General features: G+C 42.6%; 1 protein-coding gene across 2 annotated transcripts in view; it reads left to right on the top strand.

Moving 5' to 3' along the window:
* zfhx3b (zinc finger homeobox 3b) overlaps positions 1–19,639 on the top strand; it is a 178,505-nt gene that overhangs the window by 96,653 nt on the left and 62,213 nt on the right. For both annotated transcript variants that reach the window (XM_088938737.1, XM_088938736.1), the window contains exon 4: positions 1,646–1,877. In XM_088938737.1, coding sequence (XP_088794863.1) covers positions 1,646–1,877 — 232 coding nt within the window. The remainder of the gene's footprint in view (positions 1–1,645; positions 1,878–19,639) is intronic.

Raw genomic sequence — 19,639 nt, 5'->3', positions numbered from 1 at the left:
AAAGCAATGGGAAATGTGATACTGCAGCGAATGAAACACATTTGCACCGAAAAACCCATAGCAAGATTACGAGAAAATTAAATATCAGAAGAAAAGGAGCAGAGCATTTCAGGGAATAGAAAGGTTTTTGCTATCCACACCTGATGCAGATTTAATTTGGTTAAAAATATAATGTTTCCAGTGCTTTTGCATTTGAGATCAATTTTGGCACATTGGCACCTCAGAATTCAGGGCAGTTTATTCAGGCCTGTCTTAATGGAACAATTTGTTTTTCCAGACCTGCATCAGGGGTTGGGGGGGCGGGGTGCTAACTTTGGAAAATTAAATCAGAAGGCTGTTTGGTGGCAAAAGCATTTTGTGCTGAAAATATTTTGTGCTGATTTAAAGATGGAGACCTTTCTTGCCATTTGTATTGTTATGACCGATTTGCCACAGATTTATAATGTCACTAGTAAGTCCCCAATACATTTGAGTACAGCAACACATCTCCCAAATTCCAGTTATTTGCAGCCATCCATGCATCAGATTGACAATCCACTACTGGCACCTTGGAGTATGGACTGATTTCAATCCAATCAAGCCATCCTGGGACATTCTAAAGCACGTTCTGAGGGTTAGAATGACCAGAGGGCTGTAGAAGGTGGAATGATCATACTTCCTTAAGTAGAGGTCTTCAACAGTCCTGCTTGTAATAGTTTACTATGGCACAATAAACGTAATTTATACAGAAACGTGGCAAGTTAACACTAGAGAATAGCTTATTAAAGGGATGACAAATGATTATACTGTGGAGTCTGAAAACTGGGTCAAATTGTAAACCTGAGTTATACCTAGTGAAACCAATTCTAAAAGTCACTATCTGTGGCGTGAGGTGACAATTTTCCTTTCCCTCTGTCGTTGCCTACTTTGAATCTGGGCCCCGTCTCGGTGTGGCTGTTTGGGAATGTGCTGGATTGTCTCAGAATGTAGTTTTCACTGCCACTCGCTTGGAAAGGAAAGATTTGACTGACCCAGATCAATATATAGCATCCCATGCGTGAAACTGGCAGATGTTTGGAGTTTCCTTTTCAGCGCAGGAGAAAAAGACAAGGGGCTTCTAGGGAGTAAGAGAATCAATGTTCCCTTCTGTCAGGGGTTGAATGGCTTCCGTCTCATCTGGGATGCGGAACCATGTGGCCCTCCAAGCCTCTGGGCCCATAGAGGGCCTCACTTTGTAACATGTCCCTTCAGTCACTGACAGTCAGCAGTTTAGTCTCAGTAATAAAGGGGCAAATATGCTGGGGCAGGTGGGTATTTTCCCTGCCTTGTTAGTTAGGAATTGCAGCCTGATCTGAAAGGACGGCGTTTAGCGCCTTTAAAGCGAAAAGCGATGTTTTCAAAAGTAGTATCAAACACAGCCATGAATGAATTAGCAAATATCTTTCAAAGCTTACCGTGTTTACTAAGCCCGCTCTCAGCTCTCCATACTGCTCCGTTCCCACTCTGGTTTCCAGGTCGGACGTCACAGGCTGTGGTCTCTCCAGAGAGAAAAGTGCTGTTTTTAAAGGATGTGACCGGTAGCCCCCCGTGAGGGGTCCGGACTGTAGCGCACAAGGGCGCGCCCCTCATGCGATGTCCCCCCCTTCTCGCCCCCCCCCCTCCGCAGCACCTGCAGCAGCACGAGCACGCGGTGGAAGGGGACGCCTGCTACTACCACTGCGCCCTCTGCAACTACTCCACCAAGGCCAAGCTCAACCTCATCCAGCACGTGCGCTCCATGAAGCACCAGCGCAGCGAGAGCCTGCGCAAGCTCCAGCGGCTGCAGAAGGGGCTGCCCGAGGAGGAGGAGGAGCTGGGCGCCATCTTCACCATCCGCAAGTGCCCGTCGGCCGACACCGGTAAGCCCCCGTCGCTCGGCGCCACGCGGGGAACCTGCTCACCTGCAGGGGGAGCTGTTCCTGCACACTGAGCTCACCAATAGTGCGGAATTGATTACGTCTTGTTCCAAATTGCTTGTGTAATTTTTTTACGAATCTTTACGGTATAAGCATAGAAAATACACTTTGTTGAGTCATTAAGCTTTTCACACCTCTGATCTCAAGCATCCTCTTGTGATAGCCTCTTGAGTACCACAGGAGTAATGCACTGATCACCCCCAGCCTGTCAAAGACCGGCAGCAGCCTGGAGTCCTTCTGCTTCCACTTGCACTGGCCTTTACTGAGCGAAGATGCTGCTTGCCAAGTTACGAGCCGCATTTCTCATTTCTCCAGGGCTGGACTCATTTTTATGCATCTCTTTAACTCTTTTCCTTCATAGGCATCTTTTTTTAATCTTTGAGAGTTTTTCGTGCTCAGGAGAGGTAAGTGACCGTGCTAATGGCCATCGCCAGGCACTTTGCCAGCAGACTCCATGACCAAGCCAACACAGCCGTGTTTTGTACACATTCCTGTTTCACTTCATGTAAAGGATTAGGAAAACTTGCCGAAAACTTGATTTCAATGCGCTGCAGCAAATGCAGGTTACTTACAGTACATCCGAAAAGTGTTTCTTTCCGCTTTGTAAATATCTTTAAGCAACCTTAAATATGTAAGACTCTCGGAGGCTTCATGATAAGGAAAATAAACTGTTTATAGTACCGTGTACTACTTTTTCATAAAAAACACATTTATTTTGCTGAGGGCCATTTCTTAAAAAGCAGAAAGCAGACATATGTAGATGAAAAAAATGCTAATTACCCAACCCAGCCATTTCCGGAGTGTATTTTTTTTTTGTTCCCTGAGAAATTAGAAATTTATTCGGCTTCTCTTGGCGGCAGAAGAGTTTTCCACATCACAGCTGAGCACAGCCATGTCTTATCTTTCCTTCCTTTCTCACTGTGCTCTCGCACTGAACAAACAGTTTTCAGCTGCACTCGCTCCGTGACGTTGACATGCTGTGTAAACCCCAAGAAGAAGCACTTGCTTTTTTTCCAAAGTTAAAAATTCCAGAGCTCTGTTTTTGTTCTTTGTTGGGTTTTCCGGCCAGTCACGCAGGCAGCCAGACGTTCTGATGATTGACAAGCACTCGTTGTCATGTTATGTCACCTGAGCCCCTGGTCACCTGACAAACCCCCCAGGCATCTGAGCCCTGGAGGTTTGGGGTGCTCCTGGGCAGTGTCTGTCCTGGGGTTCCTCAAGCGTTTGTTCAATAGAGGCAGCTCTTCCCACACTGCAGGAATACCAGAACCCTCACAGAGGTCCCTGTGAGTCAGCAGGACCAGCAACCCTGAACCACAGGGATGTCTGCCAGTGGCCCGATCGTCTGTCTCGCCCCATATATCATGTAGAGGAAATTTTAAATGAAATATAGCCACTGCTCACTGTGTGGCCAACACTAAAGCATCTAAACAGTGTCTCATCTCATCCTGATAAACATGCAGCAATAAAGGGCTCTTGTTTGTTTCTAAAGCATTGTTAAATATAAACTGACTCTTTACTGTCGGTAAAGGAATGGTCACTATATTTAAGAGTAGAAGTGCTTGATTGCATCTGGTAAAGCAATCCATATTAAAATAAACCACATGCTTTCAAAGTTAATGGTGGAAGGAAGAGATCCTCGCTTCTTCTGAAGCATGAGTAAATGCTTTGTGAAATACATCTGTGATCATCCTTAAGCTTTCCTTTTACAAACAGTGAAACTGCAAATGCTTAAGCAGGTGGGCTGAGGCCAACGTTTTGAGACTCCCAGTTAGCAATAAACTGTGATCAGGGTGTTAAAGGGGGGTCCCCCCACCTTTTATCTCAGAGTTTTTTTTTAGCTCTGCGTCCAAACCCCGATTAACAGTGGGGAGGAAGGCTATGAGAGATGCATTATGAGGCAACATTTCTTCTTCAGCTGGAAAAACAAAGCAGTGCACATCGTTTGCTAAAAGACTGATTAAAGGAGTGAGCCGCGGTCAATTAACACTTTGTCTTTTCTTGGATTTCATTTTCTAATTACTTTGACTTCTGCCCCCTGACTCTGCACCCTGACAAAGGGCCGGCATTGTGCGGCCTCTCTGAGCCAGCAGCGCCCTGCTCACACAGGCTCCCTGTGTTATGTAAAAACAGCCTCTAAAGACGCTTTGTTCCAAGGAGGCAGGGATAATGAAGCCAGCGGCTGGGAAATTACGCAAAAGCCAGTCACAGATCTGAGGCAAATCATTAGAGAATGTATTTAGCCTAGCAATTAAGGACAATTAAGCTTTCTGCTTGCTGCACTCCAAATATGTTAATGACTATAGTACAGTGGACAAGCAAGCGAGCAGAGGCAAAAAGGCGGGCCTGCTTGGGTTAAAGGGGAAGAAAGAACAGCAGTATGAGGTTTACAAAAGACCTTTTTTCACTTTTGTGTTGTTGATTCATTTCATTTCTTTCCCTCATAAGCTTTGAAGTGCCTTAATGGATGTCTATGTTTGCAAACAGTACCAGAGCAAGGCTACTTGTCAAGTCAAGGTTGCAGGTTAAGTAATGAAGTTGAACTCCTGCAGAGGGGAATGTGTGGGCTGTACTGGATAAGAGTGGCTGTGTATTTTAAAGGTATTTTGCTGGTGTTTACATAGAAGTAATCTAAAGATGAATTATCAGAAAAATGACCATCGTTATTTTCATTTATAGATCCATAAAATATAACGATATAAACACAAGGAGACAGACATGGATAATTGATTTTTTTTATATAACCAGAATTGCCAAATTTACAGTGTTGGCCATGGCTGATGATCTCTGCATTAGGGGGTTTCCTGTGATGCTTTTACTGCTGAAATTTAATTTGATGTGATTTGATATCTTTATGATGAAATGTAAAGTCTATAATTTAACTTCTCCCGGTACTTTACCTCAAGGCGAAGGATTGGGAACCCAGAGCAGGGAACTTTAGGACTCAGGCTATGTTGTAGTAACGTGGAAAGCCCCAGTGTGTACAGAGCCTTCTCCTGCACTGCTCTTATCCACATTTTTTCCAGTCTATTCCATATTAACAATATGAATTTTTCAAGCTTGCAAGCCTCCTGCTGCAACGTAGGTATGCTAACCTTTAAAATTAACAGTTACCCTAATTGCCCTTGCTGATTTGTTTACCATACAGGACGGCCGTCTTTTTTGGCAACTCCGAATGACTGGTTGATGGCACGACAGACACAAGAGCGAGAGCACACAGAGAAATCCATATCGCCAAAACAGACTGGGCACGAACCAAAAACCGCTTGAAAACAAGCCACATCTCATTTAGGAAGGGGGATTTTTCTTTTAAAGGTCCGTTAAATGAAATGAAGTGTGTAATAAAGAATGTCGGCCTTTCTTTCTGTTCAAGCATCTTGATTGAATTACGCTGATAATGAACATACTTCTTCATCAGCAAGCAAGAACACTGAAAACTCTTAACCCCCCATTCCCCCCTCTGCTGCTCCCCCAACTCCTTCTAATGCCTGGTTCCACCTCCAGTGTTTGACCCCCCCCCCCCCACCAACAGCTGAAACATTCCCTCCTGGTGTAATATTTAATTTCCTCCTTGCTATTCCTTCAGAGGCGCTCAGTCCTTTCTTGTGGTGGAGGCACAGTTGCTAAAGTGATAAAGGTTCCCCTGCTTGTTAAAACAAAGCTGGCCCTGGATTTCTGGGTCAGCTCAGCAGTAATTCCCGAGGCTGCTGCTGTTACTGCTGCTGAATTGGAGCAAGGTGCTGGGCTGCTTCCACGTCTGCGAGTCAGGCGATCTCATTCTGTCCCCCACGCTCTGCTTAATAAGATAAGATCATAAAAAGCAGGCACCCCCAGCCATTCCTCAGTTAAGTAATAACTCAGTCCAGTCCCTCATTTTTTAAGTATAGGAGCTCGTTGCAAAAAAACCAACGATGGTTATGCACGCTAGAGATGTCAGTTGTATTCTAACATCAGTCATATTTTCTTAATTAGAAGCAAAAGGCATTAGGGTTGTGGATGAGTACATGCAAGGGGGAAGAACGGAATAATGGCATTACTTTTATCACGTCTGTAAGCATGTGTTTCAAATGCGTTTCTTTACAAAACAATTAGTGTAGTGCAGAGTTTTAAAATATAAATTACAACACACATTAATGCACATTAACCAACATGCAGAGCACTTTAAAAGCATCACATTAAATCTATATACCACGAAGGGAGGGCTGTAGTGTAGGTTTGGAAAGGAGGTTTAAAACTGTCAGATGCCATTTGGTAGTAAATTGTAAAGTTTGGCTCTAAGAATCATCTGTTAGGAAGTCGGGCAGGTGCTGCATTTGCAGTTTAGGCTTGTCCTTAAGTATTTCTTTTTAGTGTGAGTTACCTTCATGCAACTATAAATTAAAACTTATTTTTAGCTCTCCATCACTTACGGTTTGCAACAATCAGTTGTAAATTAAGAAGCAGCTCAGTGATATCCATCAGAAAAACAACATCCAGTCAAGCTATTGTAACATTATACCAGCACACCACATGCACAGTGCTTATGATTATTCTTCCTGTATGCAGTAGATTTCTTAGTAAGGCCACTGTGTTGCACATATTGGCTGTGTTCACATGCAGGCTGTGCGGAGGGACAGTGCGAGGGGGAGAAGGTCCAGCCAGGTCTGGGAGCACAAAGCCAGGCTGTGTGAAAAGGGCTTTGTTGAGAGTGGAAGGCCAGAGAGCAGCACTGGCTGGGTTTGATGCCACATGTCTTTCCCCACGCTCCTCTCCCCTCCCTGGCTCCCTGGGAGCACCAAGACAGCAGCGATGAATTTCCCATCCAATTAGACCAACGCAGGGATAAAAAGGCACGCATTGTTTTAATTCCTGACCCCCCCCCCCCCTCCCCCCACCTCAAATGTGCTGCTTAAGCATGTTTTTTTAACTTGAGTTTTTCTCCCTGATACCCTTCACAAATAAAATAGGAGGTTTCTCGTGACACCGGGGTTCAGCATTTACGAATTTCATGCCAGAGTTATCCTGCACCCTTGCTGTAACGCCAGCGGATCTTTCAAGTAAAAGCTAAGTTATTAAGAGCTTGTGTGACACCACGTATAAGGGACTGGGAGAGTTACATCCCTTTGTCGTTGTATCCAAGAGTAGCCGGATACTGTGTTTAGAGGTGATAACCAGAAAACCACACGGTCCTCCGATCCAAGCTTTTCTCTGCAGATGAGTCCATAGGTGTGAGTGCAGCAGTCACTGCAAGTTATAGCTGTATGTCCTATTTGTGATTATTGTACACTATATACCGTAGATAGGTGAAAGAATGTTTTTTGGGCATCTCATTTACAACTGGCAGAAATCTGCAACCATATGCAGATACTATAGGACTGTACGGCAAGTTAGATGGCTTTGGGAGTGGTCAGTGGTCAATGCCACCTGTGAACTGAGCTTGAGGGTGAGGCAAAAGAAGAAAAGCCGCTCCAGTCTTGTCTGGTAATTAGTAGAGCATTTGTTTCTTTAATTGTGAAACAGAATCGACCAGAGGCGAGTTTAAAGGGATGTCACAAGATAACTATAAGGCTAGTTATATGGAACATATGGTTTCATTTTTTTGAAAGAAATCTGTGTGTGACAGGCAGAGAAGATACTCTGACTCCGAAATGGAACAAACGCCATTGACACTGGATTAGCTGCTACCTTAAATCTGCCTTTTCCCCCTGTGGCTGACAGATGCAGGCCCTTGATCGCTGGGCTGTGACGGCTTGGCTATCCGCGGAGGAAATCCCTGTCTGTCTGAGGGACAGGGTGCTGGGAGCAGAGCCTGCTCATTGTCTCTGCTTTCACAGGGCTGAGCTCAGCTGTCCAAGTTCTCCCACAGCAGCCCCACACCTCCCCACAGACCGAGGCATCATGGTGTAGCAGCCAGGCCTTTCCAGGGTCACAGTTACCTGATGAAAAATGATTGTGGTGAAGATGCTGGGTGGGTGTGTGTGTGTGTGTGTGTGTGTGTGTGTGTGTGTGTGTGAATAGATGGGGGTTAGATATCTACACACTGCTGGTGATTTAGAGGTTAAATGGGCATAGTAGCTAGCATGTGTCTAGACACCTCTCATTGGATGTTCTTCACTATGTAAGGAGGCACCACTAAGGTCATAATTGAAAAAGTGTGCTATTTTTTAGTGTTCCCTCTAATCATCCTTTAGACTGGATTCCTTTTAGCAAAATGTACCATGCATTTCTAAGAATGCGTTTTACGGACAGTAATGTGTGACTCTTTACATCGACTGCATGTAAAATAAGGCTTCTAACACCAAAGGATCATGAAAATGCTACATGGCAGCAAAATCCAATTTGAAATCAAAGCTTGTTTCACTAAAAGGGTTGTTCTTCTGGGGTCAGGGACTTCACAACAAGCCCGGTCCTGAAAATCAGGCATCCCTTGCTCAGATAAGGGCTTTGTATAATTCTCACTGTGATTCCAAAAACTGGCATAGAACACAATGAAACAATCCAGTAGAATAAACAGACAAATTCATGCTTCTTTAAAGTCTGAGTTCACTGCATCTCTCAGAGCTACCCAAAGCAGTGTTATTAAGGCTAGTATAGCATGTTAACAGCTCCCAAAATGTGTGCAAGTTGCAGGCAGGTAATGTCAAAATTCTTGAGAGATTAAGTTTCGACCAACATCTAAAGTGATGTAACATCTTCCTCATCCTCACTTAACCTTTGCATGGTGGTTTGGCACAATGATATAAGCCACTGACTCAACAGACATGTCTCTTTGCCTGCTTTTAGTACTGTTGCTACTTGTAAGATCCAAAGGATGCCTTTGGCTTTGGAGATCAATAGGGGATTTACCTTCCAGCCTTATCTGTCTCCTTTCAAATGGCAAGTTTATTCTTCTAGAATGCAAGCAAATAAATGCACAGATGAAAATAAATAGGAGGTGAACAGTAAGGCTGGTTGCACAGCTGTCTTTCTGTCTGTGGGTTCAACTGCACACCGAGAGGGGGGATGAGCTCAGGCAGCAGCAATCCTAGGAATGTCATAATTTTCCACGCTTCTTAAAATGCAAAGCAAACCTTCCCAGAAAGGGTACACTATCTCCCCCCCCCCAACCACCTCCCACCCACCCCCCCCAAAAAGAAAAATCAGCTCGCAAAACAAAAGCTATGGAAATTCAGGCAGTTTGTGTATTCTTTTAATAAAGTTTGTTATTGCTGCCGTGCCCTCCGGTGACTGGGGTGAGTGGATAAGTCGAGGTTGAGGGATGGAGAGAAGGCTGTCCATTAATCCATGGCAGAGGGGAAAAGGAGGGGAGGAAATTGTTCGATTTGCGTGCGGCTGTAGTAGCAGACCTAAAGCATATCTCCTTAGCCACTAAACGTGGCAGGAATCTCTTAAATACACTACCTCTCATTGTGAAATAAAAAACAAAAGAATAAATATGGCCTTTTCCTCCCAAGTCACAAAAGGAAGCCTCTTTTTTCTTTTCCTGGTTTATACTATATGTGCATGCCACAAGAAGTTGCACTGCCGGTTCATCCTGTTACAGCAAACTGACCAGAAAGCCCCTATTATAGAGCTGTCTGTGAATTGAACCTGTGAATCAAACCAGAATAAACAGCATTAAAACTGGAGTGTTAATTCATTTTGAGTGCATTTAGAACATTTCTGAGTTGACTTAGTCACATAATAGAAAGGTGTGCCCATAATCCTTTTCAGAATACTTATCAGTTATCTAAAGAATATGTTTTTTCAGCCTGTAAAGATGAAAAGGTAAACTGTATCTGTTTCATTTCAAACATTCTTTGCTTAAAATGTTATTTGGTAATTAAGCTGTCAGTATTTGTTTCTGATAACCAGCATCAGTGTCGGTTTAGCTCTCTTTCCTGATTGGACACTCAGCTGTATGTTGTAGATGTCTTCGCGGCAGGAGTTGCTATAGGACGCGCAACTCACCTGTAGAGCAGATGACTGGTCAGAGTGGTGTCAGCTGTGTAATTCTGTGATGTGCTCTGTGCCTGCTGGCAGAGAGGATTGAGTGCACTTCATGCTCAGATCCTGAGAGGAACTAGCCAGTGGCTTTTGCAGATCTCTTTGTTTCACTCCCTGTGAGATACATCACCACAAGAGAGCATTATAATATTGGTTTCAGTCTCCACCATGATAAACAGTCTCTTGAAAGCTGATACAATAGATAGACGGTCCATCGGGTCGGTCATCTCATTTGTATTTTCCAAATGTGCTAATGAGTTCTATTTATTGACTCAGATGCTTGACGGTAATTTTGCAAAGAGGGATAGCAGCTCAGTGGTTAGAGGGTCAGGCTGCAGTGTGGAAGGCCAGGCTGTCTGAGTACATTTAGTGGTTAGAATGTTGATCTGCAGGAAAGCATTGAGTGTCAGTGTCCAGAATGAGGGGTCGTGAGAGGGTGAATACCTCTGCAAGAAACAGAGATGCTTCAGAGTTATAGAAGTAGTCTGCAGGGTCAGAGGAATCAGCATGAGTAGCTCAGTGTTGCCAGTGTTGGGATGCTGTTGATTTTGATTAACACTGTGGATGGCAAAAACCTTGGGGTACAGCGTAGAGGACTTGATGAAACTCAGGCCTGCGCTGCAACATGAATTGGGTTTGAGTGGTTTAATGGGGGTGATTAGAGTATTCGATGCTGGAACTGAGCTCCGTGGTGTGAGGGTGTGAGTTTTAGAATGGATGCTAATGGTTTTTTGGTGCAATTTGCATACATTCTAGGTCTGTTCTTGTTCACCAGTCTGGGTGCTTGACTTTTTTAAGCAAAGCCCTGTCTGATTTTCTTCAGCAGTATTCACTGAGCAACCTGCCAGTGCTGTCTGTGCTCTGGGATTACATTGGACCTCCTTGGGGCCCTTAATCGTGGCTGGCTGGTGCTTGACTGGATATTAGTAACAATAATGGAGGTCTGGGGCTTAGAGAACAAGCTACATCTTTGCTTATTTAGAGAAAATGACTGTAATATAGACCTCCAGTGTGACTCTTTCCAGTACACTGCCTTGAATAGCCATTCACCAATATTGTCAAGTGTTCTATTTAAATAAAATCCAATTGATGTCTGTTTCAGGCTGACTTAGTCCATGCAAAGATGTTACATCAAGCTTTTGAAACAGGGGTGTGACATTCTAACATTAACCATTTCTCTTCCATGTTAGTCACGTATTGAGTGACAGGAACAGCAATGGTTCTTCCTTGTTCTCACTGTAACAATAAGCAGGCAGCCTATGATTCAGTTGGTGATTGCTTTTGCACATTAATAGTTACGCAGTATGTACATCTTATAAAAAGAGGGACAGTTTTTTTTTAACAGCATTGTTACCCTTATTGCTTTATCCTTCACAGAAAACTAAAGCACCAGTAGTGCTCACCGTGTTCAGGTCAGAACTATCTAACTGAAAATATCCAGAACAAGACATCATTTTTAATCTGGAAAACTAGATATTTTTTTTAGTAAGCCTTTTTATTTACCACAGAGGGGATTCATGAATTAAGGGCCACATGCAGTGCTGTAGATACAGATTAAACTGTTATGTATTGCTTAGATGGCAAAAACTAAATATACAGTATGGTTTGTCATAAGAAAGAATTTGCTCTGTGAGGATTTGTAAAAAAAGGAATGATACAAAAAGTAATTCAAGCTGTATTTTTAATTTAAATGTTAGTGGTTTAAGAAAAGCCAAGTCTCAGATTGAGAGCAATCTGAGGATGCGTTTTCATATAAAATGCTTAATTCCGGAGAGCTGAGTAGATTGGTTAGTTATTGGTACAAATATTATCTACAGTATAGTGAGAAGGTTTGGTAAAGTAATGCACTATGATTGGTTAGTTATTGGTACAGATATTATCTACAGTATAGTGAGAAGGTTTGGTAAAGTAATGCACTATGATTGGTTAGTTATTGGTACAGATATTATCTACAGTATAGAGAGAAGGTTTGGTAAAGTAATGCACTATCACTGAGCTCCATGAATTAAAATCAGTGCAGCAGATTGCACTGACGAGAGACTGAAAGGAATAATTCAATAGCCAACCCAGTAACCTTTACCTGTGGGCTGTCATCAGCCATTGATTTACCTCCATACTTGATTATTCACAGAGGATGCAGTGGACAGAGAGAGGAGGCAGGATGAGACTTGAGTCATGAGCAGTGTGACACTAGACCTTTGCTCGCATGGATTCCACCGCACGGTTTGGAAAAGGAGTGACACCAGTGCTTAGCTAATGTTGGCCTTCTTTAAACAGAACCTCTCACAGCCCGAGGCATTCCAGTTGTAATACAGAACCTTAATCCCTTCATCCACGAGAGAGAAAGTGCTCACCTTTTAAACCAAGGATCCTCTTTCTTTTTTACCGGACTACAAGGTCTAACATTTTGCAAGGCAGCCATTTTAACTCATTTTCCAATACAGAGAAGGCCAGCACCTAAGTATTGTACATGTCTTTTGTAGTTAATGTTTTTCTGAGTTATTGTGCTGTAGATGAAATGTAGCCATGGTTCTTTATTTTTTTTTATCTTGATTCTTGTTCAAACTTATTGGATTGAGGTAATTTACAGGTAACAGAACTTTTTAGTCACTTGAATGTTAAAGAGAAATATTAATTAATTAGTTAATAGGAATATTAACTAAAAAAACAGGCTTCCAAAAGCCTGCTGTTGTGTGGAAAGTCAGTCTGGTTTTATTCAGTGAGGCAGGATTGTGGAACTTCTTGCCCATTGTGGGGTGGAGGCCTAACTCTGTTTAACCAGATGTGAGGATTCTGCAAGTGATGGTCAGAGACAAGATGGTGTTTGTTTTTGACAAACTGGGACATTCTTGCTGTTTGACTCTGGGAGATTAATGTTGCCCCTCCTGCCTCAGTTGAAGGCATATTCCTGACAAAGTCTCTTTGTTTGGCTCGGCCAGTCTCTCACTCACTGCTATTTTATTAGCTGCTGCTAGACAGATTCCTCTACAGCCTGTTTAGACAGGCGAGTGAAATATGCCTTTACACTTGGATTGATGTTATTTAGAAAGTAAAAACTCGCAAAAATTATTATTTTAAGGTAGTGTTTTATCTGGTCGTGGCAGTCACTCCCAGGAAAGGCTGGTTGTGATTAATTGTTGAAGAAATTGTAAATGGAGGGAATAGTTCATTATAATGGGCAGATTGTGCCTTTTATGTTGTGTATTATGTGTTTTAGTGATTCCTGTCATCATTTCTGTTTAGCTTATAGTTTACAATACTAATTTACTATCCAAGGAAAAAGACCTCAGCAATCCTCTCTAAGGAAGAGGAGGCACTCTGTTGGGGACCTACAGGCCTTGGTCCTGACTGCTTCTTAGCCATTTTTTGAAAACAAGAGAAACAGAGAACATGTGTCACAATGGCAACACAGAGTATTATATGCTGGATCAAAGAAAACAAGACATGAGAAGTGCACACAGCAAAGGATGTTCAGTTTAACTCATGTGGATTTGGGTGTTTGATTGATCGAAGGATCTCATCCAGCTGGAACCCAGCTGACTAGTTTACTAACCATACTAGAACCTAGAGCATTGATATAAATTCAGTAGAGCAGTGGTCCTAATATAAATCACTGAAGTACTCCACTAATCATGTCACCCCAGTACCCCCTGTATGAAACCCTCTATTTCCCAGTCATTAACCAATGCTTAATTCAAGTACATGCATTACCTTGAATGCCTACTGCCTGCAATTATTCTTAATTAGTCGAAATTAGTATTTTTGAGGAACTTTATCAAAAGCCTTTTGAAAATCTAAATAGAACTCGAGCTGGTTAGTTAACTAAGACCTGCTGTTTCTTAAACCATCGCTTGCCCCTTAGGAACATACTGTCATATCCATCCATCCATTTTCTAACCACTTCTAATGCAGGGTTACAGGGATGCCATAGCCTGTCCCAGAAAGCAACAGGCACAGGCAGGAGATGACAGTTCGTTGCAGGACACACAAACTCACACCAGGGCCATTTTTCCCATAAGGAGTATGTCTTTGGACTGTGGGAGGAAATCGCAGCACCCGGAGGAAACCCTCGTGAACATGAGGCAGATATAGCAAAATCCACACAGCCAGATAGCCCCCCAGGAATTGAACCCGGGGCCCCAGCGCTGTGAGGCAGCAAATCTAACCACTGTGCCACTGTGCCACCCTGAAAGCCATATGTCATATACTGTATGCCCTATAACAGCCATTAATAGTAAGACATTAGATAACAGGAACTTGTAGACAGGTTAACCTTCAAATTTAATTGTATGATGTTATTACAGTATATGTAAGGTATTACCTGAACTTCAATTTAAATGTCAAATTACGGTAGTGTGTGCAACCTCCTCATCCCCTTAAATGCATTACTCTTTCTCAGTACATATACAGGCAGGGCCTGCTGAATCTTCAATTTATGTGACTGTTTGCAAGATTATTAGGTTTTATTAAGGATCTTGGCTTAGCTTGTTAACATTTCATCTCTTCTAACAAATACTTTTTAAAAGACTAAAACATAGACAATTTTAGGGATCATCAGAAAAAAATCGCTCTGGACTTCTTTTAAACATGAAAGATTAATAATACACTGTTTAGAAACCAAGGAAAGGTCAATTTTCATGCTAAGTAAACAGGTAGTCTTGCATATCAAGTACGTTCACCAGTCTTGTATACTGGAAAGGAAATAGAAAACAGTGCAGTCAGATTAGAAGGCTTGTGTTGGCGCTCTAGTGGAAGCAGCAGCGAGAGATAAATAGTTTTGATTTCATCAAAAGTGATTATAATTATTAAAGTAAAACCCATGTTCTTTAGTTTTGTTATTATGATGAGCAGTTGGATAAATTTCATAGTACGATTTGAGCCTGAATTTTCCATAGTTATCTTTTCCTTTGATGCCTGCTTTTGAACATAAAAAGGGGATTAAAAATGCCCAAAGAAATTCTGTATACACTTATTTTTTTGTAAATGACAATAGAATATTCACCACAAACTTGATATCCTATTTCAGACAGCTGGACTCCTGGATAGTATGTGTACAAAGAGAATAATAACATAAATTGTAATTTCAAATTTTAATTCAGGAACCTATTGATTCCGGATATGATGAATCGTGCAATCCTGGCCTGAAGTATTGTTTGAACTGTGTTGTGAAAGAAAAGGCTGTTATCGTGAAGACAAAATCTGCTAATAAGTAATGAGTGTCTTCTTCAAGGAACCTAGGCTGCAGTTCTTTTGTTTAGAAGATGTAAATAAGGGATTTTCACATCACAGTGTTTGGTTCAAATCCCCTAGCACACATTGGAACAGATTCCCTGTGTAAGACTGTAATTGGAGCTGTGGCACAGCAGCAGGTAAGAGTGAATATTGAAAAAGAGCTGGTCTGATTATGCATGTTAAAAGCAGGCTGTTATTTTCCTTGGCAGAGTGGTTTTCTCTACACCCAGCACAGCTCAGCAGGCCTCCAAACAGACAGTGGGTCACACTCAAGGTCACTGGAATCTTCCCCTGACCTTTACAGCACAGTGCTGGAGCAGCGCGAGCTCTTTCGCAGAATTCCTGTCTTCCTTCCGCTGTAAGTGCTCGAGATGTAGGGATTCCACAAGGTTTTCCACAAGGCTCTTCAAAGTGAATGGACTTGGGGGACTGGTCTCTGTCTTAGTGATGGAGAGGTCGTGGGGTTTGAATATAAAAACAGAACAAGTCTGGCATTAATAAGGTCCATAAACAGTGTGTCTGCGGCATTATGTTGAATTCAAGTCAGTCTCACCCTTGAGGGCAGTTTTTGAAAGAAACATCTGAACAGAGATTAAAAATCTAAATTGTGCCACCCGCTTTCTAAATTACGGTGCAATTTATTTACGTGCGCATTGCTGTAAACTAGCTTTAACGGCTTTCTTCTTTTACCTAGTAGCTCATCGCAGCAGGACAAAGTAAAAATGTGTCTTGTTTGAAACGTTTGTTTGCTTGTACTGTACGTCAAAGAAGTGTAGTGTAGTTAGGAGCTAGTGTTTTTTAAAATAAGTTTCATTTTTAATCATCAGAAAAGAAATTGTCCCTGTGCGCTTCCAGTCCGGAACACGTGTAAACAGAACCTATAAGCATGGCTCTTCCCTCTTGACCAAAATTTCTAAACCAATGCCCCATGACGGTGAGCAGGGATTCCTGGGCTGTAGGTGCTGTCATTTGGAGTTGTTAAAACTGAGGTCCTGACTTCAGAAATCCCATGGCAGTGTTGTACAAGCAGGGAGGTAAACCCAGGCTAAATCCTACCCTGCTCTTAAAAATCTGGACTTTTATCATGTGCATGTGTGTCCAAGTCCAAATGCTGTACAAATGTTTCATTTGTACAGCTGGGTACAGTATTTCAGTAGAACAGTTTGGAGGAAGAGCGTTGCTGAAGGGTACATCAGCAGTATCTCACCACTAATTTGAGCCTGTAGCCAGTTGTGAGTCCAGAACCCTAACCACACTGCTGCCTGTTGGTAAGGTAATTTCTCACTCCTCCACTTGATCAGCTGTGCAGTGGAGTTGCTCAAGCAGAATGAACCCAGGTGGGTTCTACTCTTAGGCAGTGGACGAAAATGATCCTCTGTACTTGCAAAGCACTTTGCAATCCACTGGGATGAGGAGCTCCAGACAAATACAAACTATTAATTCTTATTGTGAATGTGCGTGTCCTTGCAATGGATTGACACCCCATTCCAGATACAGTTCTGACTTGCACCCTGAACTTCCAGGATGAGCACTAGGTTGATGCCACCCTGACCTGTATTAAGTGACTTTCTAGTTATAGATGGATGGATAGAAATAACAAGGTAAAAATACATCTCAATGTATACATGCAAAAAGGAATGCATGTAGCCTACAATTAGAGGTCTTTAATCAACTATGTGGGATACAGATAAATGTCTGATGAAAAGCCAAAGCTTGATTGTTTTTTTCAAAACTTATGAACTATATGCAACAAATGCCATTAATTTCATTACTCATTTGTTGCACTTCAAATGCTGCAAATATACATGTATATGCAGCGCACGTATATTATATATGGGAAATACACCTTGTGCTTGGATAATTTTAAACTTACAGGGCACACAGCAGGATAGAAACCGAGTGGATTTGGGGCACGAGGCACAATAATGCAGCAGCCAAGGTGTGTTTGAGTGAGTGTGCAGGTCTCTGTCAATCACGGAGGCTGCACATTAATCTAAACTTGTTTAGTTTCCGAGGTGCCTGTGTCAGTGGGATGTTGTGTGGCAGGGGAATTAGGAAAAATAGGCTGTTTTTTTGTCATGCAAAGTGGGGCGAGAATTATAATTGGGTGGGGGAGAGAGAGAGAGAGCGATGTCTCCTTTGTTTAACTGCTTTCCGCAGTTACTTTGCAGCCCCCATTGTGAGCACACAATGGCATTAATTTCTGCTCTTAACCCTAGCTCTTCCTTTTCTGTCCCGTTCTGCGCCAGTCAGCTCCTGTCCGTTCCACTCTGCCTCCACGCTTCACATCCACGCTCCGGCAGAGCAGGGGGGGGGGGGTGGTGGTGAGTGGGCTCCTTCTGGACACCCTGCCCACCACTCCCATCAGAAAAGAGAAAGAAGAAAGGGAAAATTCCTCCCTGCTTCGTACTCCTCCCTTTGCCCCCCTCCGATCCAGTTTAAGATTGTTTTGGCCTCCTCTGGTTTCTTTTTCTGTGGCACATGAATAAACTTCTGCTTATCCTCTCACTCTGCCGTTGGCCGCATCACCTTGGTTTTTTTTTTCATGTAATGAACAGTTTATAACGTCTTGATTGCAGCCTTTGTGTTATTTACTTTTTTTCCTGCTGCCCCTCCTTTTTTGTGATGACTGTTGTAAATATAATCATTTTGTTTCCATTGTAGGCCTTGCCTCTCGATCTCGGCACATACTGCCGTGCTGTTACAATTCAGGACTGTAGGCCCACCAGCTTTCTGTAGCCGTGTGTAGGTTCAGTGAAAGTAGTTCGCCTTCTGAGGAAGAACACGTGTTAGAAGTGAGAAATGCAATCTGAGAATTGGACCATTTAATGTATGCAGGCTTCGTAGAATGATGGGGGCTTACCAGAAGATTTCATGTCTTATTGCCTCCTTATTAAAAATAAGCAATAGCCACAAAGCGATTTTTCTGTCTTGATACCACTCCCTTAAAAAAAAAAAAACACAGCACCGACCAGTATGAAAAGACAGTTTTGAGTGCCTGAGCTTCATTTCAGTTGGAGGCAGTGCGAGAAGAGCTGAAAGGCCCGTCTGCCTTGCTGTCGTGGATAATGCTTCAGACCTATAAAGAAGGTCTTCACTGTGGTAATTGAGCCAAACATTTCTGTGACATTGTACCTGATTGTCAACAGTGTGGCTCTAAGAGTACCTATGCACTCTGAGTGATTTCTTTTAAGTATGGCTGGCATTCTAGCCTTCTTTCATCTAAAGATAGGAACATTCTTTAAATTAGCACTTGAGCGTCACTACAAAGGAGTGCACTTAACGCTTATGAGATCTATTTGAAAAAAAGGCCCTGAATGTATGTCTTGGCTATGGAGAGCACTCTATTTTGCCATACAGTAGATGCGTGTGTTTAAATTGGGGTGTCACCATGCAAAAGAGTAGGAAGCTAGGGGGGAAAAAGATCAAGAATGAAATACTCCCCAGCGCTGGTTTGAAATTAAGAGTGGCGTTTCAGTAAATGGCCGTTCTCGGTCTCCTGTCAGCTATCGCTTCATGACAGCAGCAGCCCCTCACCCCACCCCCATGTGTAAATTGAATAACGACTAACCTTGTCATATTTAGTGCACCAGTAATGGCCGCGTGCCTCGTGAAGGTGTAATCATGCACGATAAAATTCAGCCGAACTTACTAAGCTATGAGCAGTCTTCTGCACATTAAAGTGTCCTTTTTTTTGTTTAAAAGGTCATTCATAACTTGGCCATGCCGTTGATGTACAGTGAGGGATATTGATTGATTAATGCATAAAGTGCTCTAAATCCATTTGCTTCTATGAAAGGGAATAAAGCGAAGTCTTGGTCTCTCTTTCTGTCTCACTCTCTATATTTTCACCTCTTCCCCATTGTTCGAAGGGCATCATTTTTCGCCGGCTGAGTTTAAGGGACAAAAGGCCTGTTTCTGCCAAGTAATGCATTCAAACGAACATTGATTCTCATCAGTGTCAGTTGAATTACCCTCAAAGGCTTGACAAGGAGTTGCTCTTATATTAACCTCCCAGTTTTTTTTTTTCTCCGTGCCTCCGAAAGAATTTGCAGCTTTGCGACGGAAATGTACGCAACAGTACTTCCAAATCTGAAGGAGACAGGTTTTTATCTGGAATATTCAAAGTGCAAAAACAGGGTTTCTTTTTTTCCTGTCTGTGCATCACTACTAAACAGGCTAGATGGGCCAAACAATCTCTTCTCTTCTCCTCAACCTTTCTTATATTCCTGTGCTCACTCTTTACCTTCCTGTAATGTTTAAGAAAAAGCTTAATCTGTTCAGACCGAACTGTTGGTCTCTCCTGTAATATATCCTCTCTGATCCCTTTTATTATAAAACCAAAACGTGAGTCTTATAAGTTATTTTTGTACTTATAAATGGCTTTGCAGCATTAAAGACTTGCGCTGCAACTGTCTCTTTGTAGTGTAGTGTGAAGCTGCGTGGATATGCTTTTTTTCCTCAATGTGATTTTTAAGGATGTTTTTAAGCGCCTTTGACTCAGAGGT

This window comes from Atractosteus spatula, chromosome 21 (genome assembly GCF_055471065.1).
Source record: "Atractosteus spatula isolate fAtrSpa1 chromosome 21, fAtrSpa1.hap1, whole genome shotgun sequence".
In the NCBI taxonomy this organism is placed as follows: domain Eukaryota; kingdom Metazoa; phylum Chordata; class Actinopteri; order Semionotiformes; family Lepisosteidae; genus Atractosteus; species Atractosteus spatula.
This window is presented reverse-complemented; position numbering and strand designations above follow the sequence as displayed.